At 33.3% G+C, this 18247-nt stretch overlaps 1 protein-coding gene across 1 annotated transcript in view; it reads right to left on the bottom strand.

Moving 5' to 3' along the window:
* LOC119644603 overlaps positions 1-18247 on the bottom strand; it is an 83093-nt gene that overhangs the window by 14005 nt on the left and 50841 nt on the right. The window contains exon 4 of the mRNA XM_038044220.1: positions 2924-3058. Within this exon, the coding sequence (XP_037900148.1) occupies positions 2924-3058 (135 nt within the window). The remainder of the gene's footprint in view (positions 1-2923; positions 3059-18247) is intronic.

Raw genomic sequence — 18247 nt, 5'->3', positions numbered from 1 at the left:
TCTCTCTCTCTCTCTCTCTCTCTCTCTCTCTCTCTCTCTCTCTCCCTCATCCTCTCTGTGATCTCAGCTATGCAATTCCTCCTCAATTCAGAAAAACGAAGCACACTTGATTAGCGGAACGTCCTTAGCTTATCCAAAGAGAATTTGCGCTACCAATTAGGATGAACTTCGTTTAAAGTCAATGAAGACCCGTTCTTAACTCTACAATAACACAGTCTAACCTACTTGCAACTGCTTTACATTTGCGTAGGTGCACTGGTGTGAAGCAAACATTTTTTTTTTCGAAAGAAAACACGTGAAATTTAGAAGAACAATAAAGTATATGCTCCAACGATAGTGTTGCACATTTTGTCCATCTTTTGCGCAAACAAGAGATATCTCATCCCCGCGAACCATTCATCGAGTCATTTTTTTCACATCTTCATACGAACGAAAGCGCTATGCAAGCAAATGTGTGACTTATCGACGCGAACAAGGGATGACCGGGAGGCTGATGTGTTTGATGAATAAGCTGAAAGCGGTTGCATTTCTCAGTTGACAATACAATTTACAATAACCATTTTGTTCTTACAGCTGCTGATAACAAAACATATTCGTATCGAAATCATTTTGGGAATCGTATATTTTAGTTAAAATTCTCTCAAGAAATTTTCTACGGTTCCTAAGCCGTTATTGCCTGATCATCCTACTTCCTAATCACCGTTCGCTTTACCCCTTTATTGCAATGCATTACAAAGCATCTTTGAACACTTTTTTTTATTTAATGCTTTCAGCTTAGTTTCGTCTTTTTTGTTTTTTTTTTTTTATTATTATTTTAATGGTAAGAATTTATTGCCTTAGAATTAATTGTATTTAATTATGTGGTATAATTATAAATCGTGCGCTGGTATGGTATATAACTAAATATTGTTTGTAAAATTTTCAACAATAGAAATTTGTTTGTTAAAAGATTATTATGCACATTACTCATGTGCGTCTCCGTAATTCCGTTCGTGCCACAAAAGTAATTTATAAAATTTATGGTGTTTTGTAGACGAAACGGAAAGCCTCTCACCTCTCAATCATTTATATTAATAATAATGACGACGATAGTAACAATAACAGAGAAGGCAGACAGTCATTCGGTTTAAGTTTAGCATCGACATTCTATCCGAGCGTGCGTACGTGTGTGAGAGTGCGAATGCATTCATCACAACAATGAATGGTTGCTTACGCACAATATTTGAATTATTCTAAGAATAAATAAACACAATACGTAGTATACGATGATATAAATTTGTCGAACGGTTCAACTGGCTGTATTGATACCATTAAATGACAAATAACGTGATATTAATAATAAGCAAAAAAAAGTAACAATAATGGCCTTAGCAAAAACAAACAACAATGATAGCAAGAACATTAATAACAATAACGATCAGAATTACAAAATTATTTTCCCATTTAAAGGGTTGAGGCAAGCAAGCAAGCAACCATGCGGTCGCATATATATAAAATTGCATAAATTCTTGCTTTATCGGGCAAATCATCATTTTGCATTGCTGCATACCGCGTACACAGTACGTACCATCGTGCAGTCTGTAAACGTAGATATATAGGTATCAATAACAACACTTGTGGCCGAAAATGCACGCACGTAGACGATACTTGTACATTAACTTATACCACTCGTCCTCATGTCACCTAAACTTTCATAAATGCACCCCATTGTGTATCACAATATTGCAAGAAGCGATTCGATGAGTTCTTTTATCTTGTTCCATACCCGCATTAAATGAAACTGATACTCGACTCATGATGTTTTATTAACATAAGCGTGCAACATTAAGGGTAGATTAGCGTAGATGCTACAATATTTATATTAATCGGAGGCTGAACTAATTCCACTTTTTTCCATTCTTTAATTCTTATAATAAAAAAGATTGTATAAATAAATAAATATATATATATATATATATATATATATGTATATTTTATTTATATAGATTTGGCAACTAAACGTGAAAGATTTGACGGAGATAATAGAAAAGCATTTTGAACGTTCATTACCGGAAGAAAGCACAAGTTTATCCATCATTCGTATAATGTCCAACTGACACTTGACTAGACTTCATTGTCTAATTAAATTACATGCACAACGTATGCGGTTTGCAACGATTTAAACATATGTCAGTTCAGTTCTTTTCAGTCTGGTTGTCAGCCTGTTTTTCTTCGTCAGACAGACAACAAACGTCAAATCTCTTAATCGACGGTATCTAAAAATTTCAAAAAATTTTCTCCGACGCCGAACAACAATGAGAAATAGATGCGATTTAAATGACTTGAGAAAAAAAATTCATCTTTTTATAGTTACATAACCAAATTGCATTTCGAAGGATTGATTTTATTTGCACATACGTGCAACACAAGTGCTTCGTTGCCTCTGAATTAGAAATTTTCGGTTATTAACCGCTTGTTACGTTTCACGCTGAATAAAACCCCAATACGTACGGATTAGGGCGTTAACGAGGACCGCCAACGTAAACGCACCTATATTAAATATTAACAAATCAAATATTACTTTTATATTTATATTTTATTTATTTATTTTTTTTTGTTTTTTTGACTTTTTTCGCTACACTTTAATTAGACAAAAGTTCTCCCCAAAATGTGAATGGATTTGCTGTTAAGCAAATACGAAAGCACACAAAATTATGGCTTTATGGTTAAACACACGCTCTCTTACGCCATAAGTTGAATTAGATAGGTAGATACTGTTAGGCATGTGTACTTTGAATATATTGTATCACAGCTTGTGAGTAAACATTTGTTGAAGCATTTTACTAAATCGCGTACAATAAATTATTATCCAGTGTTGGGAAAGTAGCCGTAACGGAGAAGATTTCGTTCATATTGTGTTCACAAATAACACATAGATACTTACAAATTCTTTTTGTGGACTGGCAGCAGTCCAGTTCTCGGGGTTTGTGGGCAAAGCTTCAGCTAAACAGGGATCAAAGCTGGACGGTCGTTTTTTAACAAAATCCACAGGCAGACTATAATCATCACAGATGGCGATCTGTAAAAGAATTAAATTAAACATATATTTTAAGTAAAATAAATTAATTACGCATTAATTTCATGTGTTAGAAAATAGCATTCAAATAATCGACTTATGGCAATGGTTATATAGTTGGAAATCAATCCATAGCTGGTAGTTAACTACAAAAGTTTCTTTTGCTTCTGCAGTATGGCAATCGAGCGACAAGTTAAATCGAATTTAATCACACAATCACACAATCACACAATCAATCTATGAAGAGCAGAAAGGCTCTTTTTGGAAGAAAATAATTCGTTAAAGCCCTGGTTTTTAGATATTTTCCAGATATTTATGTGAAGGATTTATGAGCGGTTAAATTTAAGCAAACAATCAACATGAACAAGTTTGCATATTATTGGATGGATCACATCGCTCTTTATTCTGGTATACATATGGCAACACTATTGACAGGCCCATATGATTTTGGGATAATACCAACTTTCAGACGGTAGATATCAAAATTTCATGACAATTACATACAAGTTACAGTCGCTTTAGCGACGCTACTTTTTTGGTCGCTTTGGATGGCTTGCGTCCATTGCTACCTTCCCGGCTGATTGCCGATTTCACTTTGCACATAGCGTTGCCTCAACTGCCGAGTGTATTCGGCCAAGGCGAACGTATCCATCTCATTTTGGAAATTACAGAAGTAGCGTCAATACAAAGATTGTCGCTTGTAAATTAATATTGGAAATATCATGAAATATCAGCGTATAGTTTAAAGGCCGGTACGATCCAGACATGGTGTCATATGTGCCTCAGACAAGAAACTTGTTGAATGATGTTTTAGAATTCAATACAATCAAACGCTTAATTCTCTTTACCAATCATAGTGAAAGCTAAGGAAATATCAAGTCACATTGACCATTCACCAATTCATAATTAGAAGTTAATATTGGACTATACAACTGGGCACTTGATTTAATTTTTAGGTAAGATGTCTACTCCAATTGTCTTACAAGACCTAAAGTCGCTATAAATAACAACTATTCGTTTTCAGTACTTCTTTATTGCAGATATTTTTTAGGTTAAGCCGCACTAGCATGACTCAACATGTTATTTGCTATCAATGCAAGAAAGAGACAACAAATTATTTTGAAATGCAATAAAAACACGAATAATATTATATACGGTTGTCACGAGATCTTTTATACTCAACACTTTTCATATTGTGCGAGCGAGGCCGACTTTTCGCATTTTTGTATAGTCATTCTAGGATCACCCATAGAATACGTGGGGAAATATTTATTGTTATATCTGCAGTTCATGAATAAAGAACAGAATACTGAACTTCTGTTTTTTGTCTTCAGAAACAAATGTGTTCTCCGCTTATATTGTCCTGCAGACCTATGACTGTAACTGATACTTATAATCAACAGAGTTTATTCCAAAGACAATAGAGACAAACATTTTGATAAAATGCATACATCCTCACTTTTAGGTCGAGAGTGTAAGGAAAACACAGTGTCTCCACAGTTGTCTAAGGGTGATGAACTAAAATATACAACACAAAGAAAAGAAAAACTCAAGTGAAGACACAGCGAGCGAAGGGAAACGCTTAAGATAAGATCAACCAATGATGCTGATGCCGATGATGATGACGGTGTTGATATTGAACGATAGTGTTATCGTTTCTTTTTATAAAAAAAATTTGAATGAGCACTTGTATGGCTAAGATAAAAATCTTATTGATGGCCTTCGACCGATTGGAGAAAACCGTTTTAAACAAGTGCAAAAGTTAAAAAAAAACAACAACAACAAGAAAAAAAACTTGAACGCGATATTCCTGCTGCCACTGCCAGTATGATGGTACATCCACTCGTAATTTGTGCGTTTACAAGAAAATTTTCATTTACTAAAAGCTCGCTCTGACAATACTTCTATTCTGAACGTTACTTTTTTTAATTTTTTGGTCTGGTTGCTTAAAAGATTTAGCTTTGCCTTCTCGTTGAACACACCGAGGGTTGATGACTATCATTAAAAATGCTTCTGCAAGTACGTAGAAGTATATAAAAACCTTATGTTTAATAGCTGCTTACACAGGTTTTTTTCATTTTCCTTTTACGTTGAAGTAAATAATTATTATTCTTTTGAGAGCAGTGGAAAAAATGCAGCATAAAAAGTGCAAAAAGAACAATGAAAATTTATTCGGTTACATAGCGTGAAGGAAACAACGGCGAAATATTAGACATATTGCCTAAAACGAATCGCGGATACCCTTTAACGCAAATCCAGTGTTGTAAAGTAAAATGAAAGTCTACAAGTTTGGCTTATATAAAAAGTTGAGATAGACTTCTAAGAAAAGCTTCAATATGCAATCTTGCGATCAGTTTGAATGCATCGACTCTCATGCACTGCAAAGAGATTTGGAAATGCCGGAAAATTTGAATTCAATTCGGCTTCAATTCGGCTTCAACGGCTTGCAAGCAATCAATTTAGAGAGAGAAGCACTGCTTTCCTGTACCACATTTCTAACGTTGTGTTAAAAATCTTTCTTCAAAAAGCTGCGAGCGCCGGAATATAATAATTTACAACTTAAAAATTACATTGATGTACATATTTATGTGTCCATATATACACCCGGCCGTTTGCAGGAAACAATATGAACGATGATTCATCGGACCAAACTACATTCTTCTAATTATCAAGTAACCTGTTTTTATGATCGTCGCAGCGCTTCTTTTTCAGCTTGGCGTTGGCTTTTCTCTCCTTCTGGAGCAACCCAGTATTACAGTATTGCTTAGTGCGGCTGTCACTTCTGCCGTGATAGTTTTATGTTGTCGGACCACAATCCGTTTTAACAATTGTCGGTTTCCGTCAACCAACTATGCGTTTCGTCCACTATTACTTTTCGCCGATGATTGATATTAGCTATCACTTCAGCATAGTCTATTAGGTTCAGACTAGAAGATAGGTAACAGCAGCAAACTTACCCATTCATATAATTTCCCTTACGACACTTTCTACTGTAATTCTGTAATTCTTCCTAATCACGACAAGCAAAGGGTTATTTTCCCTGAATGGCTGCTCAAGTATAAATAATAGGTGATACTTTTTACACATTAATCCGTGCCACTTGAAAGTCATCTGTGATTCTTCTATTAAATTTATTTATATTTTTGGCATTGTCATGATGAGGTCACGATATCAATTTTTTATCCAATAAGTTCTTGTCCCAGCAAATTTTACCCCGTTTAAATGAAGTCATATTATTTTCATTAAGTAATTTTAGTTTAACTCCAATTATAGGCATCTATAGCAAGAGGAAGAACGCTAACGAGGGGGCGATTTGAAAGTAGCTCTCTAGAGGAAAAATGGCGAATCTAAAGTTGTGTTCGTACTGTTCGTCCAGATGTATCTGTTTAAAAAGCAATTTAGGCAACATTAGCTTATGTCAGTTGTCTTTTGAACGCTTTCACTGAATCTCCATATTCAAGGCATTTGACGAATATCTTGTGATTGTTTGCAGCTATTTTATGTGCAAAAGATTCGTTTATGATCTACTTTGCTTGCCAAAGCTATGCCATTCCTTCTCTATAGGATATTCCTTTATATAGTTGTATGTGGATGTGTATGTGTTTGTCGGTTCCTTTCTATTGTATTGGATAAGTTCTTTCTCGTTTATTATGCCCATTGAAATTAGCAACGTATAAGCTATTAAGCATTATTCCTACTTATTGAAGATATCATACGCCATGATGACCAAAATTAAAACAGCCATCAACCAGCCAGTATGGGAAGAATTCACATCCAACTGCACATATGAAAATCATATTGTACATTTGAGTTCTTTACAGTAGTTAAAGAAGTTTTGCATATTTTTATGTAAGATTTCAAATTGATATCTGTTTGTAATCACTTTTTCACTTTTTTTCAATCAATTTAATTGCTCTTCTTCGACAAATTTATAATTATTCGTGCCACGCTTTGGAACAGATTAACTTTTGTAAAATTTTTTAAAGACCGCTTAATAATAAAAATAATGTCCACTGCTTTCCAAAGTAATTAAAACATTTTCTACTTATGTGCTTTAAAAATAACTATGATTTGTGCCTTCCTTGTTAACCATTATATTTGTGTTTGTATACCATAAGACTTAAGGACGCAGAAAATATACTATTTTAATGAGCCTTTGAGAAAATGTCAAGGCCGTACACAATATGACTCATTTTTTTAAATAAAATAATGAGAAATATATGTGTATGCATATGCTTTTAAAAAGGTCGACATTGTCTGTTCAGGTGTGCTTTTGTGCTTTTTAAAATACCTCAAAATACAACTGCAAACGATAGAGTTGCCGGCAATGAAAACAATACCATTCCATATAGCGATTATGCAACAACTCACGTGTCACTGTTGCATCCAAATTAACGCATTGAGGATGATAGGACCAATTGCAAGGCCCCGAACATTTTACATACAGATCGTTTGTCTTAAAATCTAACCAACAACGGCGGCAAAACATCTCCGTTTATTTTTGAATACTGCTTTATTAGATGTTCAGTAGTTGAAGTGTTTAGTGAAACTGTGCGGAAAAACTAGTTGAAATTACATCAAAAAAAATGAAAACCATGATTCTTTTTTCTTTTTTCTTTATTTATTTATTTATTTATTTTTTTTTTTTTTTTTTGTACTCTCAATAGGAATTTGCCGTGACAAAGTATAAATAGTAACATTTGCTAAATAACTTCAAGGCTCTCATAATATTTGCATTCAACACAAAACAGATGCCCTCAAGCGAAGTTTTCTTACGTATTTTGTTTCTTCCTTCTTAAATATAAAAGCAATGCACAACTGCTGCTTACATTTCCACGCACACATACTCTCATTACGCAGATAAATATTTAAATAGGTTCTAATAATACACAAAACATCAAACACCCTCACGCATACCTTCGTATATTATAGGACTGAGGTCACAGATCTACTTAACACTGTATACCGCACAAGTCATCACACACACTGTGGCACCTAATGTGTCTTACAGTTTACTAAGAAATTTTTCATTACACAGACTTGTGTGTTGGCCGTTAGCCAACCTTTTTTTTCACGATTTGGTAACACATTTATGTGCATCATTCTCTTGGCATATAGCATATTATCTATGCTGTATGCCAAGTTGTGGCCAAACTGCAGCAGCAGGCAATCGAGAAAGAAATGTTTGTTTAACTTAAGCAGCAGCATACATTCGATTCTGTGTGTGTGTGTGTGTGAAGGTAAAATAAATACATTGCCAAGAATTCTGTCCATAATTTATCTACCTTTCAATTGCCAACATTTGTATGAGTTTCCATAACCAAGCAAAGAACAAAGTTCTTTTAATATTAATGAAAAATCTTATTATTCAAGGCATAAATAGTTGAGGAATCCGTGTTAACACTTGTTACTCGTTACATAGGCAACGATGGGGCAGCAGAGAGCGAGTTTTGTTCAATTTGAAAGATAAGTAATCAAAAAAAATATTTTTTTCTTTGCCGTTTCATAAAAAGCAGAAAAACCAAAAATAAGGCAAAAGTATATAAAAAGATTTAGTGTTTGAAAGGCCCCTAGAGCTTAGGAAACAAATCAAAGAGAACACGACTTAATAAAAATATTATATGCTTTTTATTTTACTTTTTTTTCTTTTAAAGCATAAGCAAAAGAGTTGATTTAACGAAAAGAAGCAACAAAAACGACGACAACAACGACAACAAGAAGAACCACCTTACTGTATAAACTTAAACGTGAAAATGCTTAAAAAGGATAACGAATGTAAATCCTGTTAAATATAAATACAACGAATGCTTTAAGTGTTTCATCAAAATTTCCTCCTTTATCCCCAGTTGACAAAATAATGTATTTCCACCAATTATGCATATATACACGTGTATACGTAAGTCCATTCTCTGCAGATAAGTTTCGTACATTAGTTCCCACTTTTGTATTGACATTTTATTTAGACTCTAATTGTCAAGTAATTAAGCGTTTCTGCCATTGATTGTCAGATCATCAATCGAGAACAAGAACGCTGCACAGTATGATATATAAACGCGTCGCCCTCGTACCTTTTTTCCTAGGCCTTTTACTTTATTTTTCAGAACAGGACAAAACAAACCAAAACAAAAAAAGGGGGAAAAAAAAAATGGGATACGACAAAATCTACCTAAAAGTCGTCTAAGGTTTTTTAAGTAACAAAGCTGAATGTTTTATTATAAAAAACAAAAACAAAATAAATAAATAAAAATTTTATAGACTTTTGGACAAAAGCCAAACCACCTTACATAACAATAGCAACAACATAACTGATATATATGAGTAACTCTGCCAAAAATGCAAGTAAACCCAATAAAAAAACAACAATGTGTGCTTTTGACGTTTTCAATATATTTATACGAGTAATCAATGTACACATATATGTACATACATTTGTGTTCTCCTTGTGGGGTGGAATTGAAAGGGGCTTAAAGGAGAGGATGATTTATATAACGATATAAATGAAAAAGTTCATAGAATCAAAAAAAATAAAATGAATTTTTATAAAAAAGACTTGATTTGAATTTCCGTTGGCGGAAAAACAACAAACTATAACTGCTTTAAAGGCCACGGACCAACTTGCATATTTGCTTTAACCGAATAGCACTGGAGCGGAACTTTCAACAACTTAATGCATTTTAAACGCTCGCTCTCCACGAAAGCACCATCCAAGTTGAGTAAAAATTGTTGGAAATGGAAGGAATTGTGTCTTCAAAAAAAAAAAAAAATTACATCTTGCGATTTCCATTTTTTTTATTTTTTCTTCTCCTTTTCTCTTTGTTCACATCAGTATCACCATCATTCTAATCAGCCGATCCAAGCTAGACTTGAAATCTTTGTTATCCTCACGTTGCGTTATATATCAGACAGACATCAAAAAAAGTTTAATTTACACACGATTTACTTAAGGTTTTCTTTTCGTTGTCGTTGTCGTTGTCGTTTTTTCTTTTTTGTGTTTTTGGTTTTGTTTCGCTTGTCCAAATCCGTTGAAGCATAGCGGAATGAAAATAAAAAGAAACGTTGAAGAGTGTGAGCGATGTGGAAATTTTACAAAATTGATTTTCCACCACAAGATATTTTAACAGCAGAATTTTAATATTTAATTCTCAACCGCATCAATAAATTGATAATTACTTTGTGTGTCGCAAAATGTATAGGAAATATTTTTAAAGCAAAAGTAAAAGATTTTTATGTGTTCACGGAAGAAACACAGCAACAAGCCTAGAAACTCCCCAGCGATGGGCTAATAGTTTCACACGGCTATGTGCCAACAAGTATTCTCTGCTTGGAGTGAAAGAAGGCCACGATCTTACGCATGCATCTAATACGAACGCCTTGGAAAACGTCATTTACCACAACAACTGCTGCTCTGGATGAGTTCTGGATTTCGGCTTTGAAACCACTATCCGGAAATAGGAGACTGAAATGCTCCCTCTAATCGATCACTTATAAGCGCGGATATAACCGATTCGTATTACTTCTTCTTTGTATTGTTCAAGAAAAAAAAAAAAAAAAAAATGAAGTTCATATCTGCAAGAAATTAAGCAAGAAAAAATTCTCTACATTTTTTCTATCAATTTTCGACATCGATCTGAGTACATGGGTATTTCAATAGATAAATATTTCAATGTAAGCTTTTCGGTCTATAGTTATGCAGTTATGAAAACGTTTTCAGACGATTCATCTAAAAATATCTATTACTCCTTTACAAAGCCAAGAGATTTCAATGTCATTTTATTGTTTGTTAATCCAACTACATGTCAATGAAAATATCCTCATTTTAATTGTGGCCTCAATTTTTGCACTTTTTCATGTGGGCGTCTGCTCATAGTAAAGCAATTTTCAACGACTGTCATCGAAGAAGTACTTTTTTTAATTTATATTTATTTTTACTTTTTTTTTTTTTCTTTTTCTTCTTCTTCTTCATTTTTTCTATTGTTCCGAGCGTATCTATCTCCCCTAAATCTCTTCTACACTTGAAAGTATCGCTTAGTTATTGCAAATGTTGTTGTAGTAACATTGAAACATTAATTAGTAAAGTCTCTCTCAGTTTTCATAATGAAAAGCAAAAGCAAAACAATGGCACGAAAAACAAAGGAAAAACTCATTTGATTTGAAGATAATGATGATGACGATAATGAGTAATGTGGTCAAGATTACATATATATATATATATATATATATATATATATAAGAAAATCGACAACAATGAGATACGATGCACAATTCATTAAACATTAATTTTAAAGTTGTTTTTATATTTTTTTTATTTGCCTTTTAAATGCATTAAAAACTGACATAAAATCGAAAATTTAAACGTTAAGAAAAGTCAAACTAATCTCCCCTATGAAAAGGACTTTCAAATGCAAGAGTCGACAACAGACACGCTGCAAAATTTCTAAAATTTGCAATAATTTATTTAACAAAAACAAAAAAAGCAGAAAAATTTACACTTCGCAATGGAGCAGACCGTAAACGAACTTCACCGGAAGGAAAATGATTTATCGGTTAATCGTACGTAGAAATCAATTAAATCAAAACGACTTGAATTGCAAAGAGAACGAGCAGGCCTTCAGGCTAAAGTGTTATGTTTGTCTAAATGAAATTTTCTGTATTCCAAGGGTGACCTTAGGCGTGTTGGTGTGAGATTTCTTTTTAATAATTTCCAATTAAAGTAAAAGGTTTCTTTTTTTGTTGTCTTCACCTTCAAGCAAGAGCCAAAAAAAAAAAAAAAAACCAAAATTAAAAAAAAAAGCTCCAACAGTGCCGCGTCAAAATTCTAAAAATTTATCTGATTGCGTTTTTTAGACATTCTTTTTAAAAATCTTTGCCTTCACGCCCACCACTGTAGGCTGTAGGATGAGGGTATACTCATTTTGTTTTTTTCCTTATTATATGTACCACCCGAAAGGAAACTTCAGAGACCCTATAACGTATACATACTCTTGGTCAGTGCGAAATTCTAAGTTGATATAGCCACGTCTATCGGTCTGTCCGTCTGTGTGGTTTGTGTTGTTGGCACTCTCCTGGTCGCGAAAATGAAGATGTCCTCTTCAAATTTGATAGAAACAGTGCAAGTTTCTGCACACATGTTGCTATTGAAAATGGGTCGAATTGGTCCGAGCAGCAGCCCGCAGTGGAGCATAAACTAAACGCAATCTAGTTTTTTTTAACAAAAGTATTTCGATTTTTGCTCGTTATTCGGAAATTGTCCACGTTTACTCAACGAAGTACTCTACTCGTTAGGTCGAAAAATGGAAATAATAATCGGCCGTGGTCACACAAAGTTACGAGTAATTAAATTTTATTTTTATCACTTTTTTGAGGTGTTGCGCTTACTTATCATAGGACAAGCAAGACGTAATGTCCAAAACTATTTTGAGCAATCATCAACTGCATGTATTTTATCTATCTAAAAATGGGTTAATTCTAAAATGAATATGGTAGACATCGGGATTAATTTCTTCTTAATAATACCGGCTATATGTGTATCAAATAGAACAACTTGAAGAGTAGATTGCGAAAAGCGTAGTGGTGGGTGTGCGAGATTCGACCCCCGCCGAATATAACTTTCTCACTTGTTTTCATTTCACTTAATTTCTTCGATTAAATCTCTTTTGCATCTCACTACAAAAAGCCAAACTTTACTTTAACTCGTATTTCGTTCTGGCCTTTGCGATGGCTGGTATTCATTGGATAGATAACAATTCACAAAAATTTTAATTACAATTAATCTTAGGTTTTAATTATTGCTGTAAAATGGTTTTCTGTTTTCGGTTTTTTTTTTTTTTTGAAATTGCATTTATGTCGTTTTGTTTGAAATTAAAATGAAATTTTCAAGTGAATTGAAATTTATTCGTGCTTGTAAAGATTTCTGGGACAAGCAATTAACCAAAGTTTACTCGCTTAACAAACAATTTCACATTGCGCTCAATTCTTTTAGTCTCCTCGTGCAGAGTTCACTCAAATCCATTAATAAATTTTTCCATCCGTTTGCTTTGATTTTTATATTTGCCACAAAATGATGCAATTATGTCAATTTTCTTGTTAAATTTGTAACGCTTACGACCCGCACTTGTCCACATTATAGAGCGATGTGAGATTCTTAATCGATTCAGTTATATTCCTCAGTCTATTTGTCCGTTATTGACACTTTTTAATAGGCAGACGTTTTTTATAGGAAACTGATACCTGCTATACATGGGCTTGGCTCTATACATAATCCAGTAATAATTCTGAAACAACAAGGCCAGAAGTTGTCAGTGCCTACGTATATCAATAATTTGCGATTTCGAAATTAACAAACGGTTTGAGAAACGCTGAAGATAGGTTTACTTGTAAGATTTACGCTGAGACGTTTACTTGCTGAGAATGGCATTATGGTGATTTAAAGATTTATTCTCATCCTCCCTTCTCTGGTTGTTTCTTTTAACTATGCATATATCCTCTTTTTTTGTTGCTTATTAAAAAGAAACGAAAATTATATACAGACTTCGATTGTATTTAAAATGTTATACTGGAGTTCGTTTATACCGAGCATTTTCATCATTTTAGCTGAAATCACGTTTAAGTCATCGAGATTTCGTCGTCTTTAAAATGCGACGAAACGAAACCAACGAAAAAATCACTATTATGTTCGAATCTGCGAACTTATCTCTCTGTCTCTTATATATTGTTCGCATATTGAGCAAATATTATGTCAGTGACATAAGCCCTTTAGTAAGTATACAGTTCATGTATGTCTGCGATTATTCATAGAAAAAAAAAAAATTAAAAATAGAAAACGAAAATCACCGGAATGTTCTTATGGCAGACACTTGACACTTTTACTGCTTTTCGTTAAAAAGAAAATTTTGAAACATTTTCCACAACAGTGTATGTGAATCAACCAACCCGTTATTTGCAAAGCGCATACAAGCAAATCCAATTTGATTACATGTGCGCTATATACACACGGAACAACGATTGCGAAAATTTGAATAAAGTTGTTTTAATATTTAACTTAAGCAAGCATTTAATTTGGAATTTAATTTGGTTCGTGTACATGTGTGTTTTTATGTGTGTGAGTGCGGTTGAGAAGACATAAGGTACCTGATAATGATGATCACTATAATGATGACGACGATAGCGTTGATGAACAATTTCTCCCCTCTACAGCGCCATTCATGATAAGCAAGCCAAGGTAAACATTTTTTAACGAGCTGGAAACTTTCAAGTGGTCTGCTTTGCAAATTATTATTATGATTATTTTATATGGTTCACAAAACTTGCGGAAATCCCCTCAAGCGACCCGCTCACACGAGTACAATTCTTTTTAAATTTATTATTTTCCTATTTTCCATATATAAAATGCACTTAAATTTCATATTTCAAATATTGATTTCAACGTTTGTGACTTTGATTTCTTTGCATTTTTATTTTATATATTTGTTCTTTTGTTATTTATCCAAAGCAAAGGATTATACGAGAGAGAAAAAGTCAAGATTTACTTATCGCTTTGCAGCAATACAACAGAACAACACAAGTAACGTTAAGCTTTAAATGTAATTGTAACATAAACAACAGTTAGAATATCTTTGATATATGCACTCAAATACCATTCCTCTGCCAAAGCACTTGAAAAACAACCCTTTACAAATGCAATATCTTCCATAACGAGCACTGCGCGTTGGGGAAATCTGTCTTCAATTCCTTTCTAAAACCTTGAATAAATCTTAAAGCGGCTTTTTTACCTAGAAATTTCCAACCCTTGTCGAGGAGTTCTCTTTAAAGTCACACTCACTGTTGGAGAGATTTCCCAAATCATCAAAAAAAAAAAAAAAAACAAAAAACAAAAATACAAAAAAAAAAATTAATTAAAATTTATGTGTAACCACACCTCACACGGTAGAACAATCATCCAGGGGTACATTGATTTTGTCAATCTTTTCACAGACCCCAGAACAAAAAAAAGGGAAATTCTCGTCGAATGTTACATAAGAATTTATCGCCATGTTCATCTGCCTGAGCTATCCCGGGCATTTAAAATTATTGCTGTTATTGTTCTCGTTGTTGGCTTTTTACAGATCCCATCAGTTGTTGTGTATTTAAATAATCGCATAAGAGACTAAACCTGACGATTCCCCCACCAAAACCGTCCTATCACTGTGAAATTCAACCCTGAATTTTATGGAAATATTTTCAATGGAGAAGCAAAAGCAACGAAATCAAAACTAAACAAAAACAACAACGAGAACAGCATCAGCAATTTACTTAATATCCTGTTGGATAGGTTGTTAAGCATTTACTACTTTTTTGAATTCCGAGATACGAAAGATTCGATTTATAACATCCAGTAGGCCATATGTATTCTTAGCCGGCACAGGAGTCGACGTTGCTTTAGCTATGTGTCTTACCTCCGTTGGAATTGGAAACGTATTTTTAAATCTTCATTTCAAAAAGATAAGCATCGCATATAATCCGCGTGAAAAACATGAACTGGGAGCATCTGAAGAGCTAGACAGCGCAGCCAAAAAAATGTCTACAATTTTTTAAACGTTGTACTCCTACTTATCATAATTATGTGGTGTGTACATATCCCGATAGTTTACATAAGGACCTTGCTTGCATTAATCTAGGATGTTACGAAGAGGTTTGCAGTGAAAAGGTTTCTTTGTATTTATGTCACTTTGTATTTGTACCCTAATAGGGGAAAGTTTATATATGTCTAATTGAGAATGTAAAATTTTGTAAAAATTGTTTGGGGAAGAGTCTTCAATTTTATTTTATTTTTTTTATCCTTTGATTTTGGGTTTCTTTCTTTACCGTTTAAACACGAAAAACGTAATGGATTAAGAGGTACTTTCAAGGAAGACGCAAACCCTTAACAGACAAGAGCTATTGATCTATTTTCTTTATGGCAAAGAATTCTAAAAGAAACTTCAATCATCAGTCACAGAATTTCGTAAAATTATTAAGCGGCTTTTTTCATTATTGCTTAAATCCTTGGTAGCTTTTATTTTCATTTGATGTGCTGCCAACTTTAACGTTTCACAAAACAATAGTTTTATGAAACATCATAGAAAACACTTCTCTTATTTTTTTTTTTTTTTTCTAAAGCAATAAGGAAGTATTGTTTGTTATTGTTAGGCTACAATGTATGCTATAGTATTGTATATATACTATGTACCAGCAGGCGTTTTCTTTCAGATAAAAATGCTATAAAATAAATTCTAAAAAATAATAGAAAAGTAATGCAACAAAAAACTAGTGAATGTTTTAACCTATTTTTAGAAAAGCAAAACCACTCTTCACATATATAAAAAAAAAAAATCTTATATGAAACTATATATGCTTTTATTTAATATAAAAAGTGCTCTAATTTCTTTTCTTTTTTTTTTTTTTAATTATTTAATATTTAATTGTGGAAAAATATTTCTATAGAACAGATGGCAACCAAGCGATGAACAATTTATGGTTAATTTTCATTTTAACTGAATGCAGTCACATGTAATTTATGGTCCATAAATTTCTCTTTCATTCCCCCTCGCCTTTTGGCGCAAACTGGCCGTTCAGACTTTTGCTTCTCTATGCGTTCATCATTAGCATTTGAGTCTCACATCTAGTCAACGTAATGACCTATACTCATTTTTTTTTTTTTTTTTTTTTTTTTTAAACAGAGAACCAGCAGTGGACACGTGTGTGGTTATGCAAATCAACAGCATAAACATCGATGTTGTTAAAAGTTAAGAAACGCCTACTCTCGCCAAAGCATAAGCATATATACCCTATTTGATATCTCAGTTTACCCAATGCGTACTTTATTAAAACAATATGGTTTACATGCGTCTACAGTTTTTCGCTTAAAGTTACAGCAAAAGAAAGATTCATTTACCTCATATGACTACCAGATAATATGTACCTCGACAGGCATTTATTACTCTCTAGTAAATTAATTGATAATGCTTGCAAAACGGCAAACATTATTATTTGTGGTTATTGTCGTCCATTGGTTGAGACTTTAAAATCTTTCGCCCGTTCCGAATTTACTTTTACGTAAACTGCAGATCGTATTCTTGTTACAAAAAATACTTTGAACTTTGGAATTCAACAATCCCTTATATTAATAAAGTTTGTTTCTGCAAAACCTTTATCTACGCATTAATATTTATGATTAGACAAATATGCACATACAAACACACGCTCATAAACTCATACCTTATATGCCGTTCGCGCGTGAAATCTTGTACTGATATTTGAATGCATATCATCGATCCACACACACACACACACACACGGACACGGACACACACGCAAATATTATTTGATTTCTCCTTTTGTACATATGCGGTTACTTTCTTATAGCCATTACAACATGAGCAAAGGTTTACATGCCGCATACATACATATTCTGTACTTTAGCTCGGCAACAGTTCTCGATGGCCTCGTAGCATCATAAGCTTTTTCTTTAAAAATTTTTTTTTGGAAAATTTTGTTGCCGAGCGCCATTTGGTTTTGCATTTGTCTTGGACGTTCACGTCGTACGTATGCAGACGTATGAACACAAAAGCACTTAGTAAATGGGCATAACATGAAGAGTCCATGTCGGTATTTACAAGCGACATTTAAAATAAAAGACAAATTGTGCTCAACATTTATCGAATGCTTTAATATCTACCACGTATTCAGTTTAGCCAAATTTCAATAAACATCACACATTAAACGAGTTGTTCGGTGAAAGCATAAGAACTCTCTTCCATAGTTGTGGCTTATATGTAACGCTAAAAATGTAGGCGAATTCAACATAGTCAACAAGTAATAGATACACGTAACTCGACCAGTAAAATAACGTCAACATATCAGCATTGGATAGTTCGTATCTACTGCTTTCTTTGAAGATACGTTTTTCATTCGTATACAATCGCTTCAATTTTTCATCCAATCATTCAAATATCAATTTTTTTTCTCTTTCTTGGATTGGCAACACCGTCATTTACATCTGTATTAAAGGATTTCATACCAATATTCTAAAGAGTTGTTTACTTTCGTTCAAAAATTTTCACATTTTTCGATATTTAAATAGAATGAAAAATATCGATAAAGAAATTGCACTAAAAACAAAATTTCGCAATATTTCCAAAACGTTGATACGTTGAAAAAGAGTTGCAGTGGCAATGA

Source organism: Glossina fuscipes, unplaced genomic scaffold (assembly GCF_014805625.2).
Source record: "Glossina fuscipes isolate IAEA_lab_2018 unplaced genomic scaffold, Yale_Gfus_2 0, whole genome shotgun sequence".
Taxonomy (NCBI): Eukaryota; Metazoa; Arthropoda; class Insecta; order Diptera; family Glossinidae; genus Glossina; species Glossina fuscipes.
Note: the sequence above shows the minus strand (reverse complement) of the source record. Positions and strands in the feature narration are given on the sequence as shown.